The sequence below is a fragment of the Orcinus orca genome, chromosome 1, assembly GCF_937001465.1.
Source record: "Orcinus orca chromosome 1, mOrcOrc1.1, whole genome shotgun sequence".
In the NCBI taxonomy this organism is placed as follows: domain Eukaryota; kingdom Metazoa; phylum Chordata; class Mammalia; order Artiodactyla; family Delphinidae; genus Orcinus; species Orcinus orca.
The window spans coordinates 60,526,343-60,551,631 of NC_064559.1; the positions used below are offsets into that span (position 1 = coordinate 60,526,343).

The 25,289-nt window shown below is 41.7% G+C and overlaps 2 protein-coding genes across 2 annotated transcripts in view; one reads left to right on the forward strand and one right to left on the reverse strand.

The window, feature by feature from the left end:
- FIRRM (FIGNL1 interacting regulator of recombination and mitosis) overlaps nt 1-25,289 on the reverse strand; it is a 246,035-nt gene that overhangs the window by 99,575 nt on the left and 121,171 nt on the right. The window lies entirely within an intron of this gene.
- SELE (selectin E) lies at nt 7,646-18,847 on the forward strand. Its single transcript, XM_033428045.2, has 13 exons — nt 7,646-7,739; nt 8,080-8,163; nt 8,739-9,125; nt 9,903-10,010; nt 10,653-10,838; nt 11,638-11,823; nt 11,933-12,121; nt 13,306-13,494; nt 13,706-13,882; nt 14,494-14,604; nt 15,360-15,381; nt 15,487-15,559; nt 16,838-18,847. The coding sequence occupies exons 2-12, from the start codon at nt 8,127-8,129 to the stop codon at nt 15,542-15,544; spliced, it is 1,650 nt and encodes a 549-aa protein (XP_033283936.1). The 5' UTR covers nt 7,646-7,739; nt 8,080-8,126; the 3' UTR covers nt 15,545-15,559; nt 16,838-18,847.

The following is a 25,289-nucleotide window of genomic DNA, read 5'->3' on the forward strand; positions in this document are numbered from 1 at the left end:
AGTCAACTATATTTCAATTTAAATAAAAAGAAGAAAAAAAAGCAGGGCCTTAGAAATGTTGTTTCTTTATTCCGTCCCTGTTTCAAATTCATGTTACGGTTTTGGTCAGGTAATGGACAAGAAGTGTCATCAGTGGGTGTGTTGCCCAAGGTGGGCTGACTGGCGGGACTCTGTCCAAAGGTGACCATGTTTAGATTCTGACACAGAATGATAAGTAGGTCACAGTGGCTTTTTCTGTATTGTATTGTATTTGTTCATTTTCTTTTATTTATTTATTTTCTTTTTATTTATTTATTTTTGGCTGTGTTGGGTCTTTGTTGCTGCATGTGGGCTTTCTCTAGTTGCAGCCAGTAGGGGGGCTACTTTTTGTTGCAGTGCACAGGCTTCTCACTGCGGTGGCTTCTCTTGTTTCAGAGCACAGGCTCTAGGCACGTGGGCTTCAGTAGTTGTGGCTCGCGGGCTCTAGAGCACAGGTTCAGTAGTTGTGGCACGCAGGCTTAGTTGCTCCGCTACATGTGGGATCTTTCCGGACCAGGGCTCGAACCCGTGTCCCCTGCATTGGCAGGCAGATTCTTAATCACTGTGCCACCAGGGAAGCCCTATTTTTTTATCTTTAGTTTAACTTTTCCTTTTTTGCTGTGTAGTCCTCCTCATCAGTCTTCTGCTCTTGGTATCAGCATTGTCATCCTCATCATCTTCAACTGCCCATTTGCATGTAGCTGCCTCAGCCGCTTCATCTTCCTCTCCATTCTCTTCTTCACCATGTCTTTCATCTTCCTCCTCTTCCTCTTCCTCATCACTTTCTTCCTCTTCTTCACCTACATCTTGCTTCCTATTTTTCTCATTAGCATTCCCGCTAGCAAGTGTGGCTCCTCTACTCTCCCCCTCTCCACAATTTCCTTTTTCTCCTTCAAATCCTTGGTGGTGATCTTGTACCTGGTGACTATGGCTATGCCTGACATCATGGGGTATGCCAGTGATTCCATGCAGTGGATTAAAATTGTTCAGTTGTTCAGTTAGTTATAGCAGAGGCAGTGTGGTAGCCAAGAACATAGACTTTGAAGTCAGTTAGGTCCTAGTTCTACTTCTACAGGCTATGAGATCTCAGGCAAGTTATTTAAACTCTCTAAACCTCAGGGTCCTCATCTGGAAAATGGGGATAGTAACACCTAGTTCCTAATGCTGTTATGATGATCAAATGACATGGTATATTTAAAGTTCTTAGTATTGCCTCTGGTGTGAAATGGCCAATTAATGATAGTTGCTAGATTAATAATAATAATTTTATTCAAGTAGTAGGATTGACAAAATGAAGTGTCTGTGTATGGGATATCAGTTCACAGAGTGAAGGAGCAAGTGTGATATAAAAACTAACAGGGTTGGGGCTTCCCTGGTGGAGCAATGGTTGAGAATCTGCCTGCTAATGCAGGGGACACGGGTTCGAGCCCTGGTCTGGGAGGATCCCGCATGCCGTGGAGTGGCTGGGCCCGTGAGCCACAACTACTAAGCCTGCGCGTCTGGAGCCTGTGCTCCGCAACAAGAGAGGCTGCGATAGTAAGAGGCCCGCGCACCGCGATGGCCCCCGCTTGCCACAACTAGAGAAAGCCCTCGCACAGAAACGAAGACCCAACACAGCAAAAATAAATTAATTAATTAATAAACTCCTACCCCAACATCTTCTAAAAAAAACAAAAAACCCCCAAAAAACAGAGTGCAGGCCCTGCACACACACACAAACACACACACACACACACACACACAAACTAACAGGGTTGGGCTTCCCTGGTGGCGCAGTGGTTGGGAGTCCGCCTGCCGAGGCAGGGGACATGGGTTCGTGCCCCGGTCTGGGAAGATCCCACATGCCGCGGAGCGGCTGGGCCCGTGAGCCATGGCCTCTGAGCCTGCGTGTCCGGAGCCTGTGCTCCGCAACGGGAGAGGTCACGGCAGTGAGAGGCCCGCGTACTGCAAACAAACAAACAAACAAACAAAAAAACTAACAGGGTTGGGTTATTCAGGAAAGATGACTGCCCCAGGGGTTATGGGTGGGACGATGTATATAATGTATACATTTAATCCCCACTTATATTTAATCCCCACTTAAAGGTCTGGAACATCCTTGGATTCAGGGAATTAGTCCCACTTCCAAGCAGAGGAGATATAATAAGCACCAAGTCAGAAAGCACATCACAACAGAATTGGCCTTAGCACACCAGCACGAATTTAGGCTAGCCACGCAGCTAGGTCCTGGATTGCATCTCTGTGACCAAGTGCCTACCCTGGTAGGCAAAATGCTAAATGTGTCCTCCTCAACCCCTACAACTTCCCATCTCCTCTTTGATTATCCAATCAAACACTAATCTAGGTACTGCTGGGAAGGGATTTTGCTGATGGAATTCAGTTATTAATGAATTGACCTTAAAATAGGGAGATTATCCTGGATAATCTCAATGAGCCCAGTGTAATCACACGAGCCCTTAGAAGTAGAATTGGAGGCAGCACAGTAAGGCAGAGAGATGTGGCAGAAGTCGTAGGCCAACGAACGATGATGCAGAAGGGGAAGTTGGAGAGATTTGAGGAGAGGGACTCAAAACTGCCATTTTGGACAGCGAAGAGAGCCATAAGCCAGGGAATGAAAATGGCCTGAAGAGGATGAAAATGACTCCTGGCTGACAGCCAGCAAGGAAATAGGGACCCCAGTCTGACAACCACAAGTAACTGGATTCTACCAACAATTTGGATGACCTTGGAAGTAGATTTTTCCCAGACTCTCTCAAGAAGAGCCCAACTGGCTGACGTCTTGACTTTGGGAATGTGAAACCCAGAGCAGAGAAACCAGTTGACCCAACCTGTACTTCTGACCTACAGAAACAATGAAATAATAAATCTGGGTTGTTTTCAACCATCAGATTTGTAGTAATTTTTTACAGCAGTGATAGAAAACTAACATGCCTATTTTGTCCCAATACAGCATACAGATCATCCTTTAAAAACCCAGGTCAAATCATGTCATTTCCAACCATAAGCACCTGCATCTCTTTGTGAAGGGCTTTCTCTGGCCTCAGGAATCCACTTGGAAGAGCAGGATAATTAACCATGCCCTCCTAGGATCAGCCCCTAGCCAATGACGGACTGGAATCGGTAGATGCATTCCCCCAGCTCCCTCACCACTCCTTGGGGATACTCTGAGGTGTCTCCCAGAGTTCTCTTGTGGGACTGAGTCTTGGCTCCCGCAGTGGTAACCTGCTGATTAACACACCCTTTACTGGATTTGTCCCTTTCCCTGTCTCACTTCCTTACTCCCTTACTAGTGCTTCCTGGGATCACCTCCCAAATAAATGACTTGCACCTATGTCCTTGTCTCTGGGTCTGCTTCAGAAAGAACTCAACCTAAGACACTGAACTTATGAGCTGGCTGGAGGTACAGGAAGCCAAGCAGGTTGCTATAACATTTTTTTTTAATGTAAAAACTAAGGTATATCTACCTTCTGAGGTTTCGATCTGAGCAGGCATGGAATCAACACAAAGGACATGGGCTTTAGAATAACACAGGCGTGGATTTGAATCCCTGCTTGACCATGTATTAACTGAAAAAACATAGGCAAGTTACTTAACCTTTTGAGGTCTGTGTTTCATCCTCTGGAAAATGGAATTAATAATATCTACCTTTAATTTTGTGAAATTTGTATGAAGTAATGCGTGTAATTAAATTAGTCTCTTCCTGTATTTACATGTTATGTCACAGTATGTTACAGACGGCAGGGACTGTAGTCAAACACCTTTAGTTCTAGATGGGAGATCTGAGACTTAGAAGCCAAGAAGCTTGCTCCAATTCACAGTGTTGGTGTTAAACTGAAGATTTTTTTGATAGTACATTCACGAGTTCAAAAATTAAAACTATATACAAGGGAAACAGCAGATCTTTTTATTCAAAAAGTGAAGAGGCGGGCTTCCCTGGTGGCGCAGCGGTTAAGAGTCCGCCTGCCGATGCAAGGGACATGGGTTCGTGCCCCAGTCTGGGAAGATCCCACATGCCGCGGAGTGGCTGGGCGCGTGAGCCATGGCCGCTGAGCCTGCGCGTCCGGAGCCTGTGCTCCGCAACGAGAGAGGCCACAACAGTGAGAGGCCCTCATACCGCAAAAAAAAAAAAAAAAAAAAAAAAAAAAGTGACGAGGCCAGATTTTTCTCCTGATATAAGCCACTGAGAGCAAAGCTAATAATAATCCTTTAGGAAACTTCTGGTTACAAAACAAGCAGCACGATGGCCAAGGAAAACAAGCAAGGAAGCTTTTCTAAAATCCAGGGGTATTTCCCCCTCTCTGTTAACGACTGACGGCAAACAGTCTGGCTACATTCAGGAAGGGCTCTTTCAGTGAACCAGCCCATGTGCAATTATTTCTCCTGCTTGGGAATTCACCGCTGGAGTTGGCTCATTTTGAAGATATTCCCACTGTTAATTCTTGGATTCCAAAACAGAAAATGGAAGCGTCAAGATAAGGTGCTGCCAAGCAGGAAGCAAGGAAACACATTAGAACTGAAGTCTCAGAATCATGCCAGAAGTTTTAAAAGGGAAATTAGTGGAAATTACAGAGGCCTCTTGAATCAGACAAGAAAGGAGACTAACTTAATATATACCGACTTATGGTACTTCTTTAGAGCTATTCTCTTCCTTTGGTTAAAAACCATTTACTTTCCATGTACGAGAAGTCAAAACATCGACTCATCCTAAATATTTCTGAATTTGCCCAACACTGTTACAAATGGTGCCTCTAGTCTTCCAGTAGAGAGGGTGTCAGTAACTGTAGTGACATTTTGGTCAACATTGTACTTAGAGCTGAGCACCAGCCATGGGGTCTTGATATTCTCTCCCAAATTAGGTGACCCTGGGCCAATATATCTCAAAGTGTGGTAGGATTTGGGTATCTGTATCAGAATTACCTGAATATTCATTTAAAGTATGGATTCCTGGTCCCTGGGTGCGGGAGTGCAGACAGAGAGCCCAGGTCTCCTACTTGACCCAGGTGTTCTGAGATAGCTACACATCCAAAGAAGTGAACATGCCTTTCTGGAGAATGACTTTAGAGGGAACCAGACTAATTTTCTATCAAATATGCTTATGTTTCAGTCAAGCAAGAAATGCCATTCTACACCATGATGGCATACTGTTATTAATTTTATTTCACAATTTTGGGTGTGCAAGAAATATCATATTTGTATTCTGCAAATAGTATTGAATCTTTATTGGGATTTCGTCTCCCTACCTTAGACTCTACAGAAGTACTTTAGATGTTAGCAGAGTCGAACTTGGGGGGAAGTTACCAAAGCTTTCAAAAATAAGCACCTAGCGACACTGCCCAGAGATGAGGGAACCAAGAACTACTGTCCATGCTTCATAGTTCCCTTCAGCACTGAGGAACCAAAGCTAAATTCACACTTTAATAGATGGTCTTGCCACATGTGCTTATGGCCGATGCTACTTCCCATTAAACCCAATAATCTCCTGTCCATGGCTTTTATTTGTCCCTGTCTATGGAAGGTGAACAGGATGGCCTTGAGTGACACTGTAACATTTGCCTTGGGAACCCTAACCTTCTCTTTCTGTCCTTCCCTCACTCCCTCAGGGATGTCCCATCACCATAAAGGTGAAAATGAGTTGGACTGGGCACAGAAGCAAAAGCGGTCGATGTCCTTGTTGCCCCATTACAGGACGTGGAGGAGAGGCCAGGGCACTTCCAGGAAAAGGGACGATAAAGCCAGGAAGGGTGGCACCTCAGAGACAAAATAGCCCTGGTGGTGGAGCCTGGGGTGTGCCTCTGTTTGCAGCATCTTCTTTCCTTTTCTCTTTGCCTCTCCAAGTTGGAGACTGTAACGGGTATCCATATGAGGCCAGGGTTGAAAATGGAGCAGTCCAGGGACAGCCGGCTACATCTTCTGAGCTTGGGAGACCCAATAGGGCCTTGAGGGACCTCTAATCAGCCTGCTACTTGGGACATTAGGTTTATTTGAGGAAGAGGAGATAATATTCAACACCCCCAGTTATTCCACGCTCACGCAAATGATATGTTCGCAACTTATTAAAAAATAAAACATATACAGATTACGTATTAACCCAGCTTCACATCCTTCTCTGAAATCTAAATAAACACTTGTGACTGACTGCTCTTCCACATTTACTGAGCCATAGCGATCACGTTACATAAGTAAAGTCTGATTAAAAAAAATAATGTCAGTATCTAGAAAATATAAGAGAGAGGGAGGTGGATGATAACGTCTCTGTTCAGAGCCAGGCAGTTTTAGGAGTTAAATTAGCTAACTGGGTTATTTATTTAATTTTTAAAATCAGTTGTACTCATTGGAATTTTTCTTCTCTTTGCCTGTTTGGCTTAGGTCTTTATGTGCATAGAAAGAGCCAGGGCTAACATGTGTAATGAGACAAATTAACCTGTTATTCCCCGCCTCATTCCCCTGCCACTACTACTTCATGCCTGCTTAGAGTACATTCTTAGATGTCCTATTCTAAAAAACTGTAATTATAGAATATTAGCTTCACTTGATCTCTATAGAACATGGAAAGTAAAAGATTCCCATTTACTGTCTCTACGGTTTGAATTAAACAAGATGCAGAGATGGGGAATGGTGATTGTATATAACTGCCCAAAAGAAATGCCAGTATAAAGAGCAGGAATCAGTGATATTTTATATATATAATATATATATATATTATATATATATATATATACCCTTCAGTTGCATTTAGACACAGAATTCTTTAAACTGTGTTCTTTTTACTATAAAAGTAATAGAGGGTCATTGCAAAAACTGGGAAAACCTGAAAATAAACATGAAAGTTATAAAAATAACCCCTGAATCCTGCCATCTAGAAATCCATTGTTAACATTTTGATACATTTTTTATGTTTTTGCAATTCACATTAAAAATTTTTAAACCAAATTTGGGTAAATTAAACACGAGTATATATAGTTTTCACTTTTATTTTCTCACTGAACAAATCATGCATGTTTTCCCAACAGGAATATCTAAGTCTGTTTCCCATTTTTCTTATATTTAAGAAACAAGGCATTATTTCAGACATTTAAGTGGGAGATATTGTTTCTAGTAATTTAGCCATAACTATGCACAGAATCTGAGGATTAACATTTACTTCATGATTCATTCCAATTAGGTATTGTACCTTAAAATGGATTGAGTTGGTAGGTGAGAAAGAGAAAAAAAGCGAGTGATGACATAATTGACTGGTATGGGGTAGGAAAATTGAGGGTAATAGTCCATAGATGACACAACTATTCTTAGTTTGCTTAGGGTGATGAAATTCTGATTGCTACTACAATTTCAGGAGAGGGACTACTAATAAGCAAAGTTAAAAAATTTTTAAAGACATAGCTTTTATGTTTTGGGGATTAAAACCATGCATTTGTGTCATATCAATAGAATTCATGTAAAATTAAAAGGTATGTAAAAAAGGAGAATTCATTTTGACATCATTGTAATTTTTCGCATTATGGATATTCCTGGGAAACTTTTGGATGCTGTCTGGGAATTCCTCTTTACTGGCTTTGGACATATCCTCCTATTACTCACAGGAAGCGTCGTTCTATAAAGCAGCTCCGGCAGGAGCAGAGCTCCAGTGTTCTTGGCTGACCTCGCATCAGAACTGCAAGAGTGGCAGAAGCAGCAGCAACTCGGGAGGAATCTGACACCGAAACAACCGCTTCACCGAACAGGTAAGTGCAAGAAGTCTTTTACTTAACTAATCTGGCCATGAAACCCAGATTATTAATATGAACAGATAGTCAAGAAGCCTTCGATAAAAGATCTGTGCAAGCTCTTATTGTATTCAGACAAGTTAAAACCTGGCTTTTCTCTTTGACCTAAATGATGAGAATCTTAACTTTTATATGTATTCATTTGGGTAAACTTCTTTGAAGTGAAGATGGTGGCAAAAGATTTCAATCCTTTATCTGAAAATCTTATGATGTCGCTATATGCATCATTGTAGAATGATTTGAGTAACTGGTAGCCTGGGACTTCATTCTATAATTAATTTTGTACTTTCGCCCCCAGAAAAGCATTTCAAGTCTAATCTTGGGATCAAAAGAAGTCTTGAAGTCATGATTGCTTCACAGTTTCTCTCTGCTCTCACTTTCGGTAAGTCAATGCCCGTAGTTAGAAAAGGGTTTCTTATCCTTGGCACTACTGACATTTTGGACCAGATAAGTCTTCCTTGTGGGGGCTGTCCTGTGCATTGTAGGTTGTTTAGCACCATTCCTGGCCTCTCCTCACAATGTGTTGTGCCCTGGGCTAGGAGCAATTTACCTCATTGTGTCTCAGCTTCCTTACGTATAAAGAGTTGATCATAAATAACCTATTTCCCAGAGGCATTTTGAGGATTCAGTATTGTGGGTCACGTAAAGTGCCTCCGACAGTGCATATTTAGTGCCCCCCAAAGCTTAGTTATTCTGATTATTATTCTACTATTAGGCAGGTATATTGGGTAGGTTATGGTGGGTGAAGCACCAAGTGGAAGGGCAACCACAAAAGAGATACACAGTAAATGGTAGTTTCTCCATTCGTACCCATTCTTACTTTGGAAAAGGTGAAAAAAGGTTGAGTCAACCCAAAGGCCACTAGATGCCCAAAAAAAGACAACAAAAGGTCCAGTTAACAGAGTCAAACCATAGCAGGACTAAACTTTCCCATTCCTTTCACATTTTCCCCCTTAGTGCTTCTCCTGTTTAAGGAAAGTGGAGCCTGGTCTTACAACGCCTCCACGGAACCCATGACGTTTGATGAGGCCAGTGCTTATTGCCAGCAAAGGTACACACATCTGGTTGCAATTCAAAACCAGGAAGAGATTAAACACCTGAACTCCGCATTCAGCTATTCACCAAGTTATTACTGGATCGGAATCAGAAAGGTCAACGATACCTGGACCTGGATAGGGACCCAGAAGCCTTTGACTGAAGAGGCCACAAACTGGGCTCCAGGTGAACCAAACAATAAGCAAAGCAACGAGGATTGTGTAGAGATCTACATCAAGAGAGAAAAGGACTCGGGCAAGTGGAACGATGAGAGATGCAGCAAAAAGAAGCTAGCGTTGTGCTACACAGGTAGGGAGTTTGTGGCAGCAGTGGGAGGGAGATTCAGTGTGTGAGCATCTTGACAGATTGTGGACTGTATGCAAAAACTGGTCTCTATTGTGGGAATTTTATGTTCTAAAAGATACGGTTTTAAAACATTCTGTTTGATGTTTTAAAACAGAATGTGTTTTTGCTTCTTTGTGTGAATGTAGACAAGAATGTATGTATTTATGTATACATATATGCATATATATAGGTCTATACTTATATACAGTGTGTGTACAAACACATGATACATTTTTAGCTACCTGTTGTTTATGTGCCGTAGGGGAACTCTCTTTAGAGTTTGTGATAAAGGGAATTTTCTATTTGGGGAGCCAGTTACAGCTATATCCCTGACATTAACATCAAGGTTTAAAATGGTTGAGCCTAGGGCTTCCCTGGTGGCACAGTGGTTGAGTCCGCCTGCCGGTGCAAGGGACACGGGTTCGTGCCCTGGTCCGGGAGGATCCCACATGCCGCGGAGCGGCTGGGCCCGTGAGCCGTGGCTGCTGAGCCTGCGCGTCCGGAGCCTGTGCTCTGCAACGGGACAGGCCACAGCAGTGAGAGGCCCGTGTAGCGCAAAAGAAAAAGAAAAATGGTTGAGCCTAAAACTCAGCTTTGGCATTTCATCAAGCACTTCTGTTAAAATCTCTGGCACTCTGTATCATTGGTGACATCCCCGTTACACACTATTGACCCTGAATTCCTAAAGAAACTCATTTGAAGCACAATAACAATCGTCATCACAGACTGTCTTTTCCACAGCTGCCTGTACCCCGACATCCTGCAGCGGCCACGGTGACTGTAGAGAGACCGTCAACAGCCACACTTGTCAGTGCCACCCCGGCTTCAAGGGACTCAAGTGTGAGCAAGGTAAGGCTTGGTCTCACCTTTTCCTTCGCTAGAGATGGTAGGAGGATTTTGTGTCCAAGCTGGCTTCGGAGTCAGGTCTGCATGCCTTCCCTTCCCTGGGGCATATGGTTTCAGAAGGTGGTTAAGAGCTGAGGCTATGAAGTCAGACCCTCCTGGCTTTGAATCCCAGATTCACCGCTTATTAATTACAGCACCTTGACGACATAGTTAAACTTTCTGAGTCCCAGTTTCCTCATTGTAAAATGAGGACAATATAGTACCAACTTCACAGTCTTATGGTTTGGATGATGTGAACAAATGCAGACACAACATTTTCATAGTGCCTGCTATTCAATAAACAGTAGTGGGCTTCCCTGGTGGCGCAGTGGTTGAGAGTCCACCTGCCGATGCAGGGGACATGGGTTCGTGCCCCTGTCCGGGAGGATCCCACATGCCACGGAGCGGCTGGGCCCGTGAGCCATGGCCACTGAGCCTGCGCGTCCGGAGCCTGTGCTCTGCAACGGGAGAGGCCACAGCAGTGAGAGGCCCGCGTACCGCAAAAAAAAAAAAAAAAAGGTCAATAAACAGTAGTTATAGTTTCCAGGGTTCTTCCCACCTGATAAGGTGAGAGAGGAGAAGAATTGATTTGGTTTCCCTTTTCAGTTGTGACCTGTCAGGCACAGGAAGCCCCTGAGCATGGAAGCCTGGTTTGCAACGACCCTTTGGGGAAATTCAGCTACAATTCTTCCTGCTCTGTCAGCTGTGGGGAGGGCTATCTCCCAAGCAGCCCGGAGGCCACACAGTGCACTTCCTCCGGAGAATGGAGTGTTCCTCTTCCAGCCTGCAATGGTAAGTCTCTCTCAGAAGGCACAGAACATTCTCTAACTCATCCCTCATTGCCTTACTTTTTATCCAGTTTATACCATTTTCAGCACATCAGGGAAAGTTCTTTTAAACTTGTCCTAATTAAACAAGTTCTAATTAAACTTGTTCTCTTGGCCAATATATATGGCCAGTATGGTACCAGCTGGCTTTGAGAGAGGTTTCGATCCTATGTTTGACATAAGTGTTTCTGAGGCTCCGGTGATTTGTAAGAAAACACATACAACAGTGGAACCATACTCTTAACATCTTAATGACTTTCCCCTTTCTCTGTTTAACCTCACCCATGCAACTGGACCAATTTAAGAGCATGATAATCACGCAGCCTCAGTATACCCTTTTCTCTCTGTCTTATCTTTCTAGGCCAAAGACAAAAAAATTCTTTCCTCCAGGTCATGCTGGGTTAAAATAAATGAATGTTCTGTGTACGTCGGGATTGTTTTTTTTATCACTAGTCATAAATCCTGATCTAGAATCTGTTATTTTTCTTTGTTTTTGCCTTATGTAAAATAGATCAGAGACCTGATGAGAGATCTGATAAAATAGATCAGAAACCATTTAGCATAGTCAGGGTCAATCAGAGAAGATGAAAATATCAAGAAAAAAGCATAAAAACTTTATTGGGTGTGCGCATGTCCCCAAGGATGAACGCAGGGCTTTGGGAACCTACCCTCTGATCTATCTTACTGTATTATAAATTCCAGTTCAATAAGAAGTGAATATGTCACTCTCCTGTAAAGTTCATGGTGTTCTTTCAAATCCCCAGTGGCTAAGTGTGATGCTTTGAGGAGTCCTGTCAATGGAGTTGTGAAATGTTTCCAAAGCCACGGAAGCTTCCTGTGGAACACCACCTGTGAATTTGAGTGTAATGAAGGATATAAACTCACTGGACCCCAGCACCTGCAGTGTATCTCCTCTGGGATATGGGACAACAAGAAACCAACATGTAAAGGTACGGTAGTTCTACATCAGGGTTTATATGGTAAACATTCTTTTTTCTCAACCTATACTCCAAATGGGAAAGCCAGACCTGCTAATGTAAATTGGGACATGTGTTACAGCTGTGACATGTGATGCCATCAGCCATCCTCAGAATGGCGCTGTGAGCTGTAGCCACTCCCCTGCTGGAGAGTTCACCTATAAGTCATCCTGCCACTTCACCTGTGCAGAAGGCTTCATGTTGCAGGGGCCAGCCCAGGTTGAATGCACTACCCAGGGGCAATGGACACAGCAGGTCCCAGTTTGTGAAGGTAAGCCTGAGAGTCTCCTTTACACTCTCCCTTTCTCAAAGAGCAGCAGTCTTCAAATGTGAAGCACTGAAAATGAAACCTGATGCCTACTTTAACTATAGTAATCAGATCTGATGGGCAACATGCATCTTATATTTTTGAGATGCATATAAAAGAACTGTCCAGGGAAAGGATTGTATGTAGTGAGAGTGGATGCTTTGCTGGTTTCTTAACTGTACTGGACTAATATAACTTTATAGACATTGGCATGGAGTAAGCAGAAATCTTAATCTGAAGGGAAATCACATTAGAAAATTTACAAAGTAGGATTATGAGAACATGACTTGATTCCAAAGTACTTGTCATACCTTTCTTCTGAAATTGCTCATGACTAGCAGTGATGAAAATGTTTCAAGTGTGGTGTCAGATATAGAGACACACTTAATATATACGTAAGCGCTAAAATTCAGTTTAATTTAATTTAATAAAGCAAGATCAAGAACATTGAAAGCAAGCAGTTTTCACTATCAGGAACTGGCATTTTTGTAGCCAAATACAGCACAGAATGATTTACAGCGGCAAAAAGACACAAGACAAAAACCAAACTGCAAAGCAGGCAAATTTCATGTGGCTGCCTTCTTCCCCTCCTTTCTTTTTGGCCTCATCTGTCAGCACCCAGGACCCATAAGCTGCTCCCTGACTACATAAAATCTTTCTCCTAACCCTGACTTCTTTCATATATCAGAACAGAGCTCAGGAACCACTGGTCCTGTTAAAGGCTGTCCTTTAATTAGTACCCCTGTCAATGAAGGGACTGGAATTCAAAGAAAACACAGCCATCTTCCCACTTGTCCAGGGACTAATGAAGAGTCTTGAATTCTCTGAGTATTCCTTTGTCCAAAGTGATCTGGGTTCAGTCGTCAAATGCCAAGTACTATCCAGTTCCACTACATTATTCTCTGACCATAATTTTGGTAGCTCTGCTTTCCCGTGAAAGCTTTGTCTAGCCCAGAGAGAGGCTGCGTGAGTTGCCTCCTGAAAGACAACTAGTCTAGTGTTTCTAGTACTTCTGAAAGTTTCCAAAGTGGGTCCATGGGTGAGTTTTCCTGTGAGCACTACTGAAGAGCTAGGGACTTGGTTACCTTGGGAAACCTGTTGCTGCCCGATAAAAACAAACTTCTCATGTACTCACTCATGTCTTCCAGCTGTGAAATGTGATGCTATCCCTCAGCCCAGAAGTGGTTCAGTGAACTGTACCCATTCCCCCACTGGAGAGTTTACCTACAAGTCCTCCTGTGCCGTCAGCTGTGAGGAAGGCTTTGAATTACGTGGATCGGCTCAACTTGAGTGCACATCTCAGGGACAGTGGACACAGGAGGTCCCCTCCTGCCAAGGTAGGACTGAATTCAATCTTTAAAGGAGTATAGGTCAAGTACCTTAAAACATTTCTGAACCTAGATTGCCCCAAGGGACTGGATCCTAATTTCCTACATGCTGAAAACTAAGTAGTGCTTATAAGTTACACTTATTGGTGACTTTTCTGCCTGTTTTAAAAATGTTCCGGTAGATTTTTCTTAACCTCTACCCATGTCCTATCGTTTGCAGCGGTACAGTGTTCAAGTTTGGAGGTTCCCGGAAAGATCGACATAAACTGCAGTGGGGAGCCTGTGTTTGGCACCAAGTGTACATTTGCATGTCCTGAAGGATGGACGCTCAATGGCTCTGCGGCTCTGACATGTGGTGCCACAGGACACTGGTCTGGGATGCTGCCTACTTGTGAAGGTGAAGCATTGATTGATGGTGGTTGTCTGGGGGACAAGAGAGAAGAAAGGGAGCTAAGAAAGGAAGCTATCTGGCTGCAGTAATGAACTACCCAGTGTATCCAAGCCAGAAAGGTCAGAAAGGTTACCCAGGTTAACATTAGTGGATGGACATTTCATTTTATGGGGATAAAGAGAAAACAGAAGAAGTGACATGTCAATGGAATTTTGATAAAAGGAGAGCTAGTGGGAAAAGTTGGGGGGTGGGAAGGGAAATGAGAGAGAGAGTGAGAAAAAGAGAGAGAGAGAGAGAGAGAGAGGGAGGGAGGGAGGGAGGGAGGGAGGGAGGGAGGGAGGGAGAGAGAGAGAGAGAGAGGTTAATCAAGGTGTGCTGTGAAAGCTTGGTAGGTTAGAGCTCTGCCTAGCCAGGCTGGGAGATAAGCTCGCAAAAGGTGGTTTGGGGCTGACCTCTAAGGCCTTTAGTACCATGTCTCTGCCTCATGTATTGAACTAGATGACTCTTCTGCTTTGTACACTGTAATCAGTGCACAAAGAAAAGGGCAAATGGACAGAACAGAAAGACTTTGAATTTAATTCCTTCTCATGACAGTTTACCCCCCTCTGTTTCCTTAGCTCCTTCTAAGTCCCAAACTCCCTTGGCAGTTGGACTTTCTGCTGCTGGGGTCTCCCTCATGACATTAGCATCATTTCTCCTCTGGCTTCTGAAACGCCTTCAGAAGAAAGGTAAGGGCATTTATGAATGTACTCCAAAAAGGTTTTTGAAAAAAATTATTTTCTCATTGATGAGTCACGTTATCTCTCACAGATTTAAAAAGTAATTAGAATCTAGTCACTAGTCATTAAACACTAATAAACTGCAGGGTAATTAAGCAGAAGTCTTAGGGAAAGAGTTTCAGGAAATACAAATGTTAGTGTGCTAACATGGTACAACTCCAGGGGATGCTATTCACATTGAATGCTGTGGTCCCCCTGGGAGTGGTTGCAATGAGGCTGCCATAATTAGCGGTCCTGGGAAAATCAATAAAATGTTTCCAAAAATTTTATTTGGAATACAGGCTTAAATATGGGAGTATCTCAGGGGATATGCAAACACATCTAGCCACACTCCTGGTTTGTTTGACCTACAGATCTTTAGTATTTTTTGAATTAAGTTCTGACATTTACAGAATAGGAAATTTCACATCTAATCCAGACCTGAGATTTCTCATGGCAAATTGGAAGACAGCAGAACCTGGCAAGCAGAGCATGTTGCTATCCGCTTGCATTAGGAAGCTGCTGTGTCCTTTGCATGAGTGCGCACTTTGCATCCCCTGCCCTGCCCCCTTGTTGCCACCAAGCTGTGTCTGGGCTCTGATAATTACAGGGGCCGTGTAGGTACTGAGTCTGCAACCCCTGATGAAAAGAGTCATATTGTTTCAGGATTTAATGTATCCTTAAAAGTCATTGAGTCTAAATGAATGGTTTTCTTTCTCTTGCAGCAAAAAAATTTGTTCCTGCCAGGTAAGCTGCACTCTTGTATAAAGCATGCCATTGAACATTTTACACATTTTCCTCTCTTCATGCTGGAAACCAGTGCTTTACTCAGTGTTCTCATGTATTCCACAGCAGCTGCCAAAGCCTTCAATCAGATGGATCCTACCAAACGATTTCCGAGTTAACTTAAGTCCAAAGGAATCAGGTAAGACTTGAAAATCACATATGGTTTTGAAAGAAGATATCTTCTCTACATGTTCTGTTGCTCCTGGAACCTTCTGAACCTGCAGTGTCTAGGGAGGAAATCACCACCTTCATGTTATCCTAGGGCAAGTTGTTTCATGTTTTTGTCGGAGGAGAGGAAAGGAACAAGGATCTGGCCTTTATGGAGTCATTTCATTGATGAACATGAATAATAATAATAGCTAACCCTTATATGGCACTTACTATGTTCTAGGAACCGTTCTAAGCTAGGAATTATATGAGATAAGGGCTATTGTATTTATTATTATATAGGTGAAGGAAATGAGGCACAGAGAACTTAATGCCGAAAATCTCAAAACTAGTAAGTGGTATAGCCAGGATTCACACCCAGGCAGTCTGGCTCTAAAAGCTGTGTTCTTAACCACTCTGCTCTGCTTTGTGACAATTTGGAAGGCTCAAGTCCCCTCTGAATAGATGTTTTTTAATTAATAGACATTTTTGTGTGTGCAGTTTCAGGTTCACAGAAAATTCAGTAGAAAGTACAGAGTTCCAGCATAGCCCCTCGTGCCCTCCAATTTCCTCTATTATTTTTTTAAATTTTATTTATTTATTTTATTTTCGGCTGTGTTGGGTCTTCATTGCTGCCCGCGGGCTTTCTCTAGTTGCGGCGAGTGGGGACTCCCCTTGCTGCGGTGCACGGGCTTCTCATTGCGGTGGCTTCTCTTGTTGCAGAGCACGGGCTCTAGGTGCGCGGGCTTCAGTAGTTGTGGCCGCGGGCTCAGTAGTTGTGGCTCGCGGGCCCTAGAGCGCAGGCTCAGTAGTTGTGGTGCACGGGTTTAGTTGCTCCATGGCATGTGGGATCTTCCCGGACCAGGGCTCGAACCCGTGTCCCCTGCATTGGCAGGTGGATTCTCAACCACTGTGCCACCAGGGAAGCCCTCCTCTATTATTAACATCTTACATTTGTATGGTATTTTCTTACAATCGATGGGCCAGTATTGATATATTATTATTAACTAAATCCCACAGTTTACAGTAGGGTTCACTCCTGGTTTTGTATATTCCATGGGTTTTGACAAATGTATAATGACATGTATCCGCCATTACAGTATCCTACAGAATAGTTTCACTATCCCAGCTATATAGGATGTTGCGGTTTGTATTTGGACTAGCCTTGTGAGAGTGCACACAGTTGTCTGTGCTAGAAGGGGAATTTTGTCACTGCTGTTAGTATGCAAAATATTAAATGTTCTGCCCGCATGCACTCTTATCATTGCAGGAGCACAGGTACATTAGGGAACTAGAACGATACCCTGAAGACGGCAGAGACAGAGAGGTCTGCTTGGGTCTCTGGCCCTACTCACCTACTACACACGCTGGCTGCCTTTATAGCTGGGACTATGGTACCTACAAGGACTTCAACGGACTAAAATCCAGTGGGCAAGTCCAGCCTGCCACCAAAAAGACTCAGTTTTCTCCTTTCCAGTGCTGGCTACTGGAAGGAAAGAATATTCGCTTCCATGCAAGAGTGAAGAGACTAAGGCTCTGGAATCTCAGAATTCCTTTTCTAACTCACCCTTCACTCACTGTAAAATCTTGTGGTGCAACACACTATTTTGTGGCGCTGTTTCTTTCTTTTGTCCCTCACAGTGTTTCAACTGCTGCTTATGTAGTTGCTGTCATTGGGATGAATAATACGTGTCAAGAGTTTAGAGGAAACAAATTGGTCAAAGATATTCTATTAACAGACCTGGAAAAAAAATGACAAATTTTTAATGTCATGGGGTGACGACATGGGAAAGGTTGTTAATGGTGGAAATTCTATTTAGCACTCTGTGGGAGTGCAAACACTGTCTCAATCACTTTTATCCCTGTGGGATTCAGTGCTTTTTAAAGTGTTTTTTAGAGGCTGTGTGTTCTTTTTACCTGCATTGACTATAGTATAAAGTCCATAAGTCTTAATTCAGTACAAGTGTGGTAGGGACTTTAAAATATGTAAATATTAGGACTATAATATAATAGTCCCTGTGGTAGGGACTTTAAAATATGTAAATATTAGGACAATATTAATTCAGTACAAGTGTGGTAGGGACTTTAAAATATGTAAATATTAGTCCTATAATAATTAGGACTATAAATATTAGGACTATAATAAAAGTTGCTTATCCCAGATCTTTATTAACAAATTCTAAAGTTTCATCTGTAGTAAATGTATTTCAAAAAGGGCAAATACTGTGCCCTAGCAACACATAAACCAGTATAAAGTTCTGAATGTTTGACTACAGTTTCTTTAAAAACCATGAGTAGTCTCAGGAGAGCAAAATCCGCATGGCAACACACTTGTACACTGTCAGGTATTTCTTCATAGCTATATGGTTTCTATGATGAAAAACTTCCAGGAGGTTAAATGTTCTGATTTGATAAAAGCATAAATGCAAACAAACAAAGGTACAGTTTTATGAATGTCTTTCTTAAAAAAAAACATATAGATATATAAATGTGTTTTGCATTACTACAAAGATGTTTGTCAGATGTGATGTGTCAACATACAATTCTTGTATATTACATAAGATTTTAAATCCATGCTAGAAACATACCATGTAATGGATCTGTCCAGTGGATTTTTTTTAAAGTCAAGATGTCTAATAAGTATTCCCTAATTGTCTTATTCTGTCCGTTCGGGTGTTCTTAAAGAGAGGAAAGCCTGAATGAGCAAGTATTTGTATTTATTTATAAGAGAGTTTAAAATTCCTAAGGAATCCCTAGTCATTGGTTGATCACTGGCCATAAGAGATACTGGGCCAGTAATTGGCAAAGCTGCCCCAACCTTGCAGGATAGTATAAGAATCCAAATTCTCCCACCCTTTCATTCACTTAGGATGTGTTGAAAAAGCAAAATTTCAGAGAAGTGCTGGCTGCACACTGGCAAAGACAAAACCAAAAGGAAACAGAGATATGATAAGGATCAGAACAGCAGAGGTTTTTAAGGGATAAAAGAACTCTGGGAAATAAAGGAGAGAGAGAGAGAGAAAAAAAACAAGTATTATGAGCAGGCTACATATGGAATGAATTACTGTTTTCTTTGAAATTGTTCAAATGTTGTAAATATTTGTATATACTGCATTGGAAATAGCTGTGTGAAATATAAATGTGGCCTGTGTTTGGGTTTTATAAAGTATTTAAAATTATGATTTAAAATGTTTTAAGTATGTATTTATTTAAGCTTATGTCATACCTATTGTATTTGACATGGCATTATGAAGTTTTATAATAAACATGTTTACATTTAGCCCTGTGTACAGGCTCTTTCTTAAAAATTCTGTTTTACTTAGATAAAAGATACCATAAAGTTCACCCTTTTTAAGTGTACAATCCAACAGCTTTTGGTATATTTACAAGATCCTGTGACCATCACTGCTATCTAACTCTGGAACACTTCTATCTCTCCCAAAAGAGACCCAGGGCCCATTAGAAGTCACTCTCCATCTTCACCAGCCACTGGTAACTACTAATCTACTTTTTGCCTCTATAAATTTACCTATTGTGGACATTTCATACAAATAGAATCATACAGTACATGGCCTGTTGTGTCTAGCTTCTTTCATTTAACATAATGTTTTCAAGGTTCAGCCATTTTGTACCATGTATCAGTACTCCATTCCTTTTTATAAACTGAATAATACTCTATTGTATGAATATACCACATTTTCTTTTTCCATTCATCAACTGATGGACATTCGGATTGTTTCTGCTTTTTGGCTATTGTGAATAATGCTGCTATGAACATTCATGCACAAATTTTTGAGTAGGCTTATGTTTTCAGTTCTCTTGGACATATACCCAGAAATGGAATTGTTGGGTCATATGGTAACTTCACGTTTTACTTTTTGAGGAACTGCCAAGTTGTTTTCCAGAAGGGTAGCACCATTTCACAACCCCACCAGCAATGTATGAAAGTTCCTATTTCTCCATATTCTGTTCAATACTTGTTATTTTCTGTCATTTTGATTATCACCACCCTAATGGGTATGAAGTAGTATACATACGGGCTTTTGCATCAATACTCTACAGTTGTCTGAAAAAGTATTAATAATCTGAAAACAGTCATTAAGCTCAATGAAACAAAGACTCCTGGTGTCTTTGCATCATGCCAGTCTCAATTCTAGGCTGCTCAAGTCAACCAATTCATCTTGATTTATTCTGCAGACTCAGTTATTCTCCAGGATTAGAGCCACAGCTGTTTTTTCCCACCCAAAATATGTGTCTTCTCTTTTCTAGAATAGTGTCAATGCACAAAGCCTGGTGTGTACCAAACTGAAAACCACCTCGACAATCTCATCGCTATCAAAGAATCCGAATACCTGAATTTCCTAAGAAAACATGGTTTAACTTTTGGCTTGGTTATCCAGACTAAAAAAGAAGAAATGTGGCTATAACACTGTTACAGACTACGGTTGTTTTCAGTTTGATTTTATACTTCTTAGCTCAAAGTATTACTTAAGAGAAAATTAAAGAAAAAAATGAAAAATAAGGATAGATTCTGCTAATTAGGGCTGTTTTCATGTAGGACTGAAATGGGTACACACTTGAGACATCAGCTTGAAGTGCAGAGAAAGCAGGAATGTTAGCTTTTCCAGGTCTAAAAAAAAAAAGAGAGTAAATTGAACAAATTAAATGTATTCAGAAGGGAAACAGGTGCCCAAGTCAAAGGGACATAGGCAAGTAGAAAGCACAGAAGTGCAAAGTAGAACAGTTCTTGGAATCAGCAGATTAAAAGATTAGAAAAGAACTTTTTAATGAAAGAAAACAAACATCTACCTAAACAGAAAGCATTTGTTCTTCTTTCAATTGGAAATAATAAATATAGATTCTACCTCAAAATTTTAGGGTCTCTCTCCCAAAAGATTCTAAGCCAAGAGAAATTAAAATATTTCTCTCTTCATTTACACATATATATAGTCATGCTGCTGGTTTATAAAATCATTTTACTGCAAAGGGGCATGTAGCAATAAGACGAGCCTCCTGTCTTGCCAATCAACCAATCAATCAATTAATAAAACCACAACAGAATTTTGGTCAAAATCAAGGAGATTTTTTTCCCCTCTCCTTGATCTCCCAATGGTGCCAAATCCTATCAATAGTCCCTTTAGTAACTTTCATCCACTGATTCCCACTGATAGCTCTCAGAACGGCACCTCTTTAATTCTCTCACAGCCCATATTCTTCCTTCCTTTAATTGTGATTAAATAATTATATGTGTAGCTATTTGTTGAATATCTGTCTTCCCCACTGGATTTTAAGTTTCTCAGGAGTAGGAACAAATTACCTTATTCATTGCTATATATCTAGAAACGGGCATATTCCTGACACATAGTAGATACTCAACAAATATTTATTGAATCAATGAATAAATAAGCGGATAAACGAAAGCACATTTGGGCTCATCCTAAGGAGCAGGACTGCTTTTCACAAATGGAATGAGTTGTCTCAGAAGGCAAAAATGTTAAAGCCAGTTATATAGCAAAATATGTTTCGCAACAGTACAGCATGGAATGGAAATAAAGAAGGAGCAAACTGACGGCTAGAAACAAAGGAACTAGAGGTTCAGTGAGGTAGAGTTAAGAGGCAATGCAATGAGATACTTGAGTAATAAATTACAAGAATAGGAGACTGTGATTAAACAGTGGAATGCTTGATTATATGATTTTTTGAGTTGATAACATTTAAGGGTGATGGCAAGGTTCTGGCTATGTCCAGGAGAGAAGGTAGCTCAAGCTGAGTGGAGGAGCATGCTACTGTAGAACTGGGAATCCAAGCTCTGGGATGGGTAGTGCACCTGGATAGTGATGTCATATGGGATTACAGGAGTTGCTTAAAGAGGAAGGAAGTCCAGGAGCTAGATGCCAAAGTCATCAATGTATGAGGGGCTGGTAGGTCGCTGCAATGAAAACAGTGAGAAGATCATATATCTCAATGTCATGAGCTTCAAAGGAGGAGGGTTATTTTATTTCTTTCTTCCTTTTTTTTTTTACAAGGGGCTGGAAGAACAAAGATTGGTAAGAGGCATTCATCATAAAGGAGGACAATCAACTCTGCTTTCCAACCCTGAGGTGTGTGGAGTGTGAGAGAACATTATCACCTTGAGAGATCTGCAGGGGAAGTGATGCTCTTGGGAGGTCAGGTTCTATTAAAGCAGCAGGTAGAAGAAAGTTTTGGAAAGGAACTGGACGATATATCGGAGTTTGTTGATTGTAAAACAGGAATTACAGAGGATGGCAAGGAAGAGTTTGGGAAGAAAAGAAAGGTCAGGTCAGGAGACAGCAACTTGGGTGAATTGTCTAGGAAATGGAAGGTGATCAGAGGGGCTTACACTCTAAGTGTAAGGAAAATAGGCAGCCGTGGTGGATTTGGTCTTGAAAGGACTGTGGAGGAGGATGGACATTTAGGTCTAACTCTGGCCTGGAGTGAGGTCTACTGGTTGTTGTGTGGGGCTGTGCATTCCTTCTAGCCATGATAAACTAATGCTGGCAACTGCAGTGAATGCAGCCTTGGCTGGCAGCAGTGAACAAGTCAACCTTGTGGTCATCTTTGTTGGGAGTGTAGGCTAGGGAAAGGTTGGGCATTGGTCATTTTTATGGACGTAGGCTGCTGCTTTCAATGGCATTCGATGACCCTTCCCTCAGCTATCTCATGGTGGGCAAATGGTCCTTCAGTATTCCAATCTCTCTGATTTTGTGATGGTTTTATAGTGCTCACCTACTCAATCTAGTTCTACCCTTTGGGGACCATGAAATAGCCTAATAATTACTCTTCTCCTGACCATCCTTTAAGTCACTGCTACCATGTCCCTGTGACCTTCGTACGCCAAATATTCTCTTTAGGCTGACTGTGCACTATTATTTTTTAATTTAGGCAAAATTTATACAACATAAACGCAACCATTTTAAAGTATACAATTCAGAATACTATTTAGTACATTCACAATATTATGCAACCTTCACCTCTATCTAGTTGAAAACATTTTCATGAAAAGAAAATCCTGTACCCATTAAGCAGTCAGTCCCTCTCTCCCCTCCCCCTAGCACCTGGCAATCATCACTTTGCTTTCTGTCTCGATGAACTTATTTATTCTAGATATTTCATATACATGGAATCACACAATATCTGTCCTTTTGTGACCGGCTTCTTTCACTTAGCATAATGTTTTCAAGATTCATCTGTGTTACAGCATATATCAGGACTTCATTCCTTTTTATGGCTGAGTCATATTCTATAGCATAGGTAAATGTGTATTAAATTTAAAGCAAATTTCTCACTGTATTCCCCCCAAAAATGTTTTCAACAAATGTAAGATCCATCCGTATGATTCAAAGGCATCCATATGACAAAAAGCTTTGATAAAAGCCAAAAAACACAGCATTGGTGAACTCAGTGAGAGGAATATAGTGAGAGGCTAAGCTGATGTGGTGCAAGTCTTCTAGAAATCTACCTTGATATAAGAGCAGAATTTAAAATGTATGAAAAAGTGAATGGATTGCAAGCATATTTGACAATGGTCACTACATAGCTCCCACACACACCATAAATAAATAAATACGGAAAGAAAGAAAGAAAGAAAGAAAGAAAGCTTTGGATGGGACCTAAGGTTGCTCCGTCTCTCTGAAAAGGGCCTCAAGTGTTGGGATACCATATAGACATCATGCAACCCTGGGACATGATATAATTTTGGCTGGGTGCCAGAAGACCAAAACTAGCTTTCTAAAGAAAACCCTGGCTATTTCTACAATTTTTAAAGAAGAACAGAAATGGCCAGAAAACTAATAGCGTAACAAAGATATCCAGAAAAATAATGACTAAGAAGAAAAGGTAAAGTCTTCCCTTTAAAAAAATGTCATTTATAGTTTATGACCATGAAGGGGTTTGTTTATCCATTTATCCATCCTTTTGTTTAACTGATATTTACTGAACGCTGGACCTTCTCCTTCTGGAAATATGGAGGATCAATATTCTGAAAACCCCTACCAGTATAATATTAACATTTGCTAGGTGGATTACAACAGCTTGCTTTAAATGAATAGCTGAGCTTACAAAAAACAATGGGAATCTCAGAGGACAAAAATGACTAGGGAGCAGGGACCTGATCATCCAAGACTTTGTAAGCCAACGTAAGGACTTTAGATTTTACTCTGGGTGGGATGAGAAGCCGTTGGAGGGTTCTGAACAGGGGAGTGAAGTGGTCTGACTTGTGTTCTTTCGTGCTTGTTATCTTCTCCCCCTGTCCAACTGTCATCTAGCATCCATTCCCACCATTCCCTGCTCAGTTTCCCCAGGGGGCTGACCTCTGCAGATTGCATCACCAAGTCACTGGTGGGCTGGTTTCCAATTGGTTTAACTAATAAGGGGCTCCTAAAGGAGATCAGAGAATGAGAAGAGACAGTGGTCAGGGTGTTTCTCACCCATTCTTTTCCCGCTTTGGTGCTCTTTCTGGAAGCAGCTGCATCCTTCCTCCACTACGACTTCTCCTCTAGGGTCCCAGTCCTCACTGGGTCATGATACACTATCTCCTCCCCTTGAATTTTTAGTCCCAGAGATGCAACAGCTTCTTATATTGCCAGTCCCTGGATAGCTCATTTTCTTTTGTTTGTTCTCTTAACCTTGTTGTTAATCTGTTGTAAGTGGCCTCTCCATTAAAGGCTATTCAGTGGGTGAAGAATTCACCCATCTGGGGTCAATTTTGTTTCTGGCTGGGCCCCTGAATGATACACATTTTAGTTGAATCACTCAAGTTATTTTGTTGAAAACAGGCTATAAGAGGAAAAGAGTAGAAACATGGAGTCCAGGTGGGAGGCTTTTGTAGCAATAACATAGATGAGAGATGATGGTGGTTTGGATGTGTAATAAAATAGAAGTGAGTGAATGCTGAAAATATTTTGATGATAAAGCCAAAATATGGCTGACATATTGGATATGAGTTGTGAGAAGAAGAGAGGAGGCCCAGTTAACTCGAAATCTTTGGCTTATGTAACTGGAAGGATGGGGTTATAATTTACTGAGATGGGAAAGGCTGTGGGAAGAGCCCACCAGGTTTGGAGGAAATTCAGAAGTTCAGTTCGATACATGTACAGTTTGAGAGAACTAAATGGAAATATGAGGTAGGCATTTGGCTGGGAATGGGGAACATTCCCAGGGCAGGGGGATGGGCTGGATGCAAACATAAATTTGAAAGTCATCAGCATTTAGCTGGTAATCAAAGTGAAGAGACTGGATTGGATCATCAAGTTTGTGAAGGTAAATAAGAAGAGAAAAGCAGTGGACACTGGAGTACTCCAAAGATTTTGTGGTTGGACAGATGAGGGAGAATCAACAAATGAAACAGAGAAGGACTAGTCAGGGAAGTAGGAGGAAATCTAGGAGCTGATTGGTCAAATAAGATGAGGACAGATAACTGGCTTTTGGCTTCATTGAAGTGGAAGACCTTGGCAAGAGCAGTCTCAGGTGTGGTTGGAAGCCCGGTTGGACAAGGGTTGAGAGAATTGAAGGAAAGGACTTAGAAACACTGGTCTAGACATGTCTTTGGGGAGTAGCAGGAGTACTGGCACTGCCGGGTCTTCTTGGCTCAGGTTGGTCCCCACTTCAATATGTCTTCCGAGCTCCTTCCAGCAGTGCAGCTTAACCATCAAGAGCATAGATTCCAGTACCGACTGGCCCTGGTTCAAAACCCCAGCCGTGTC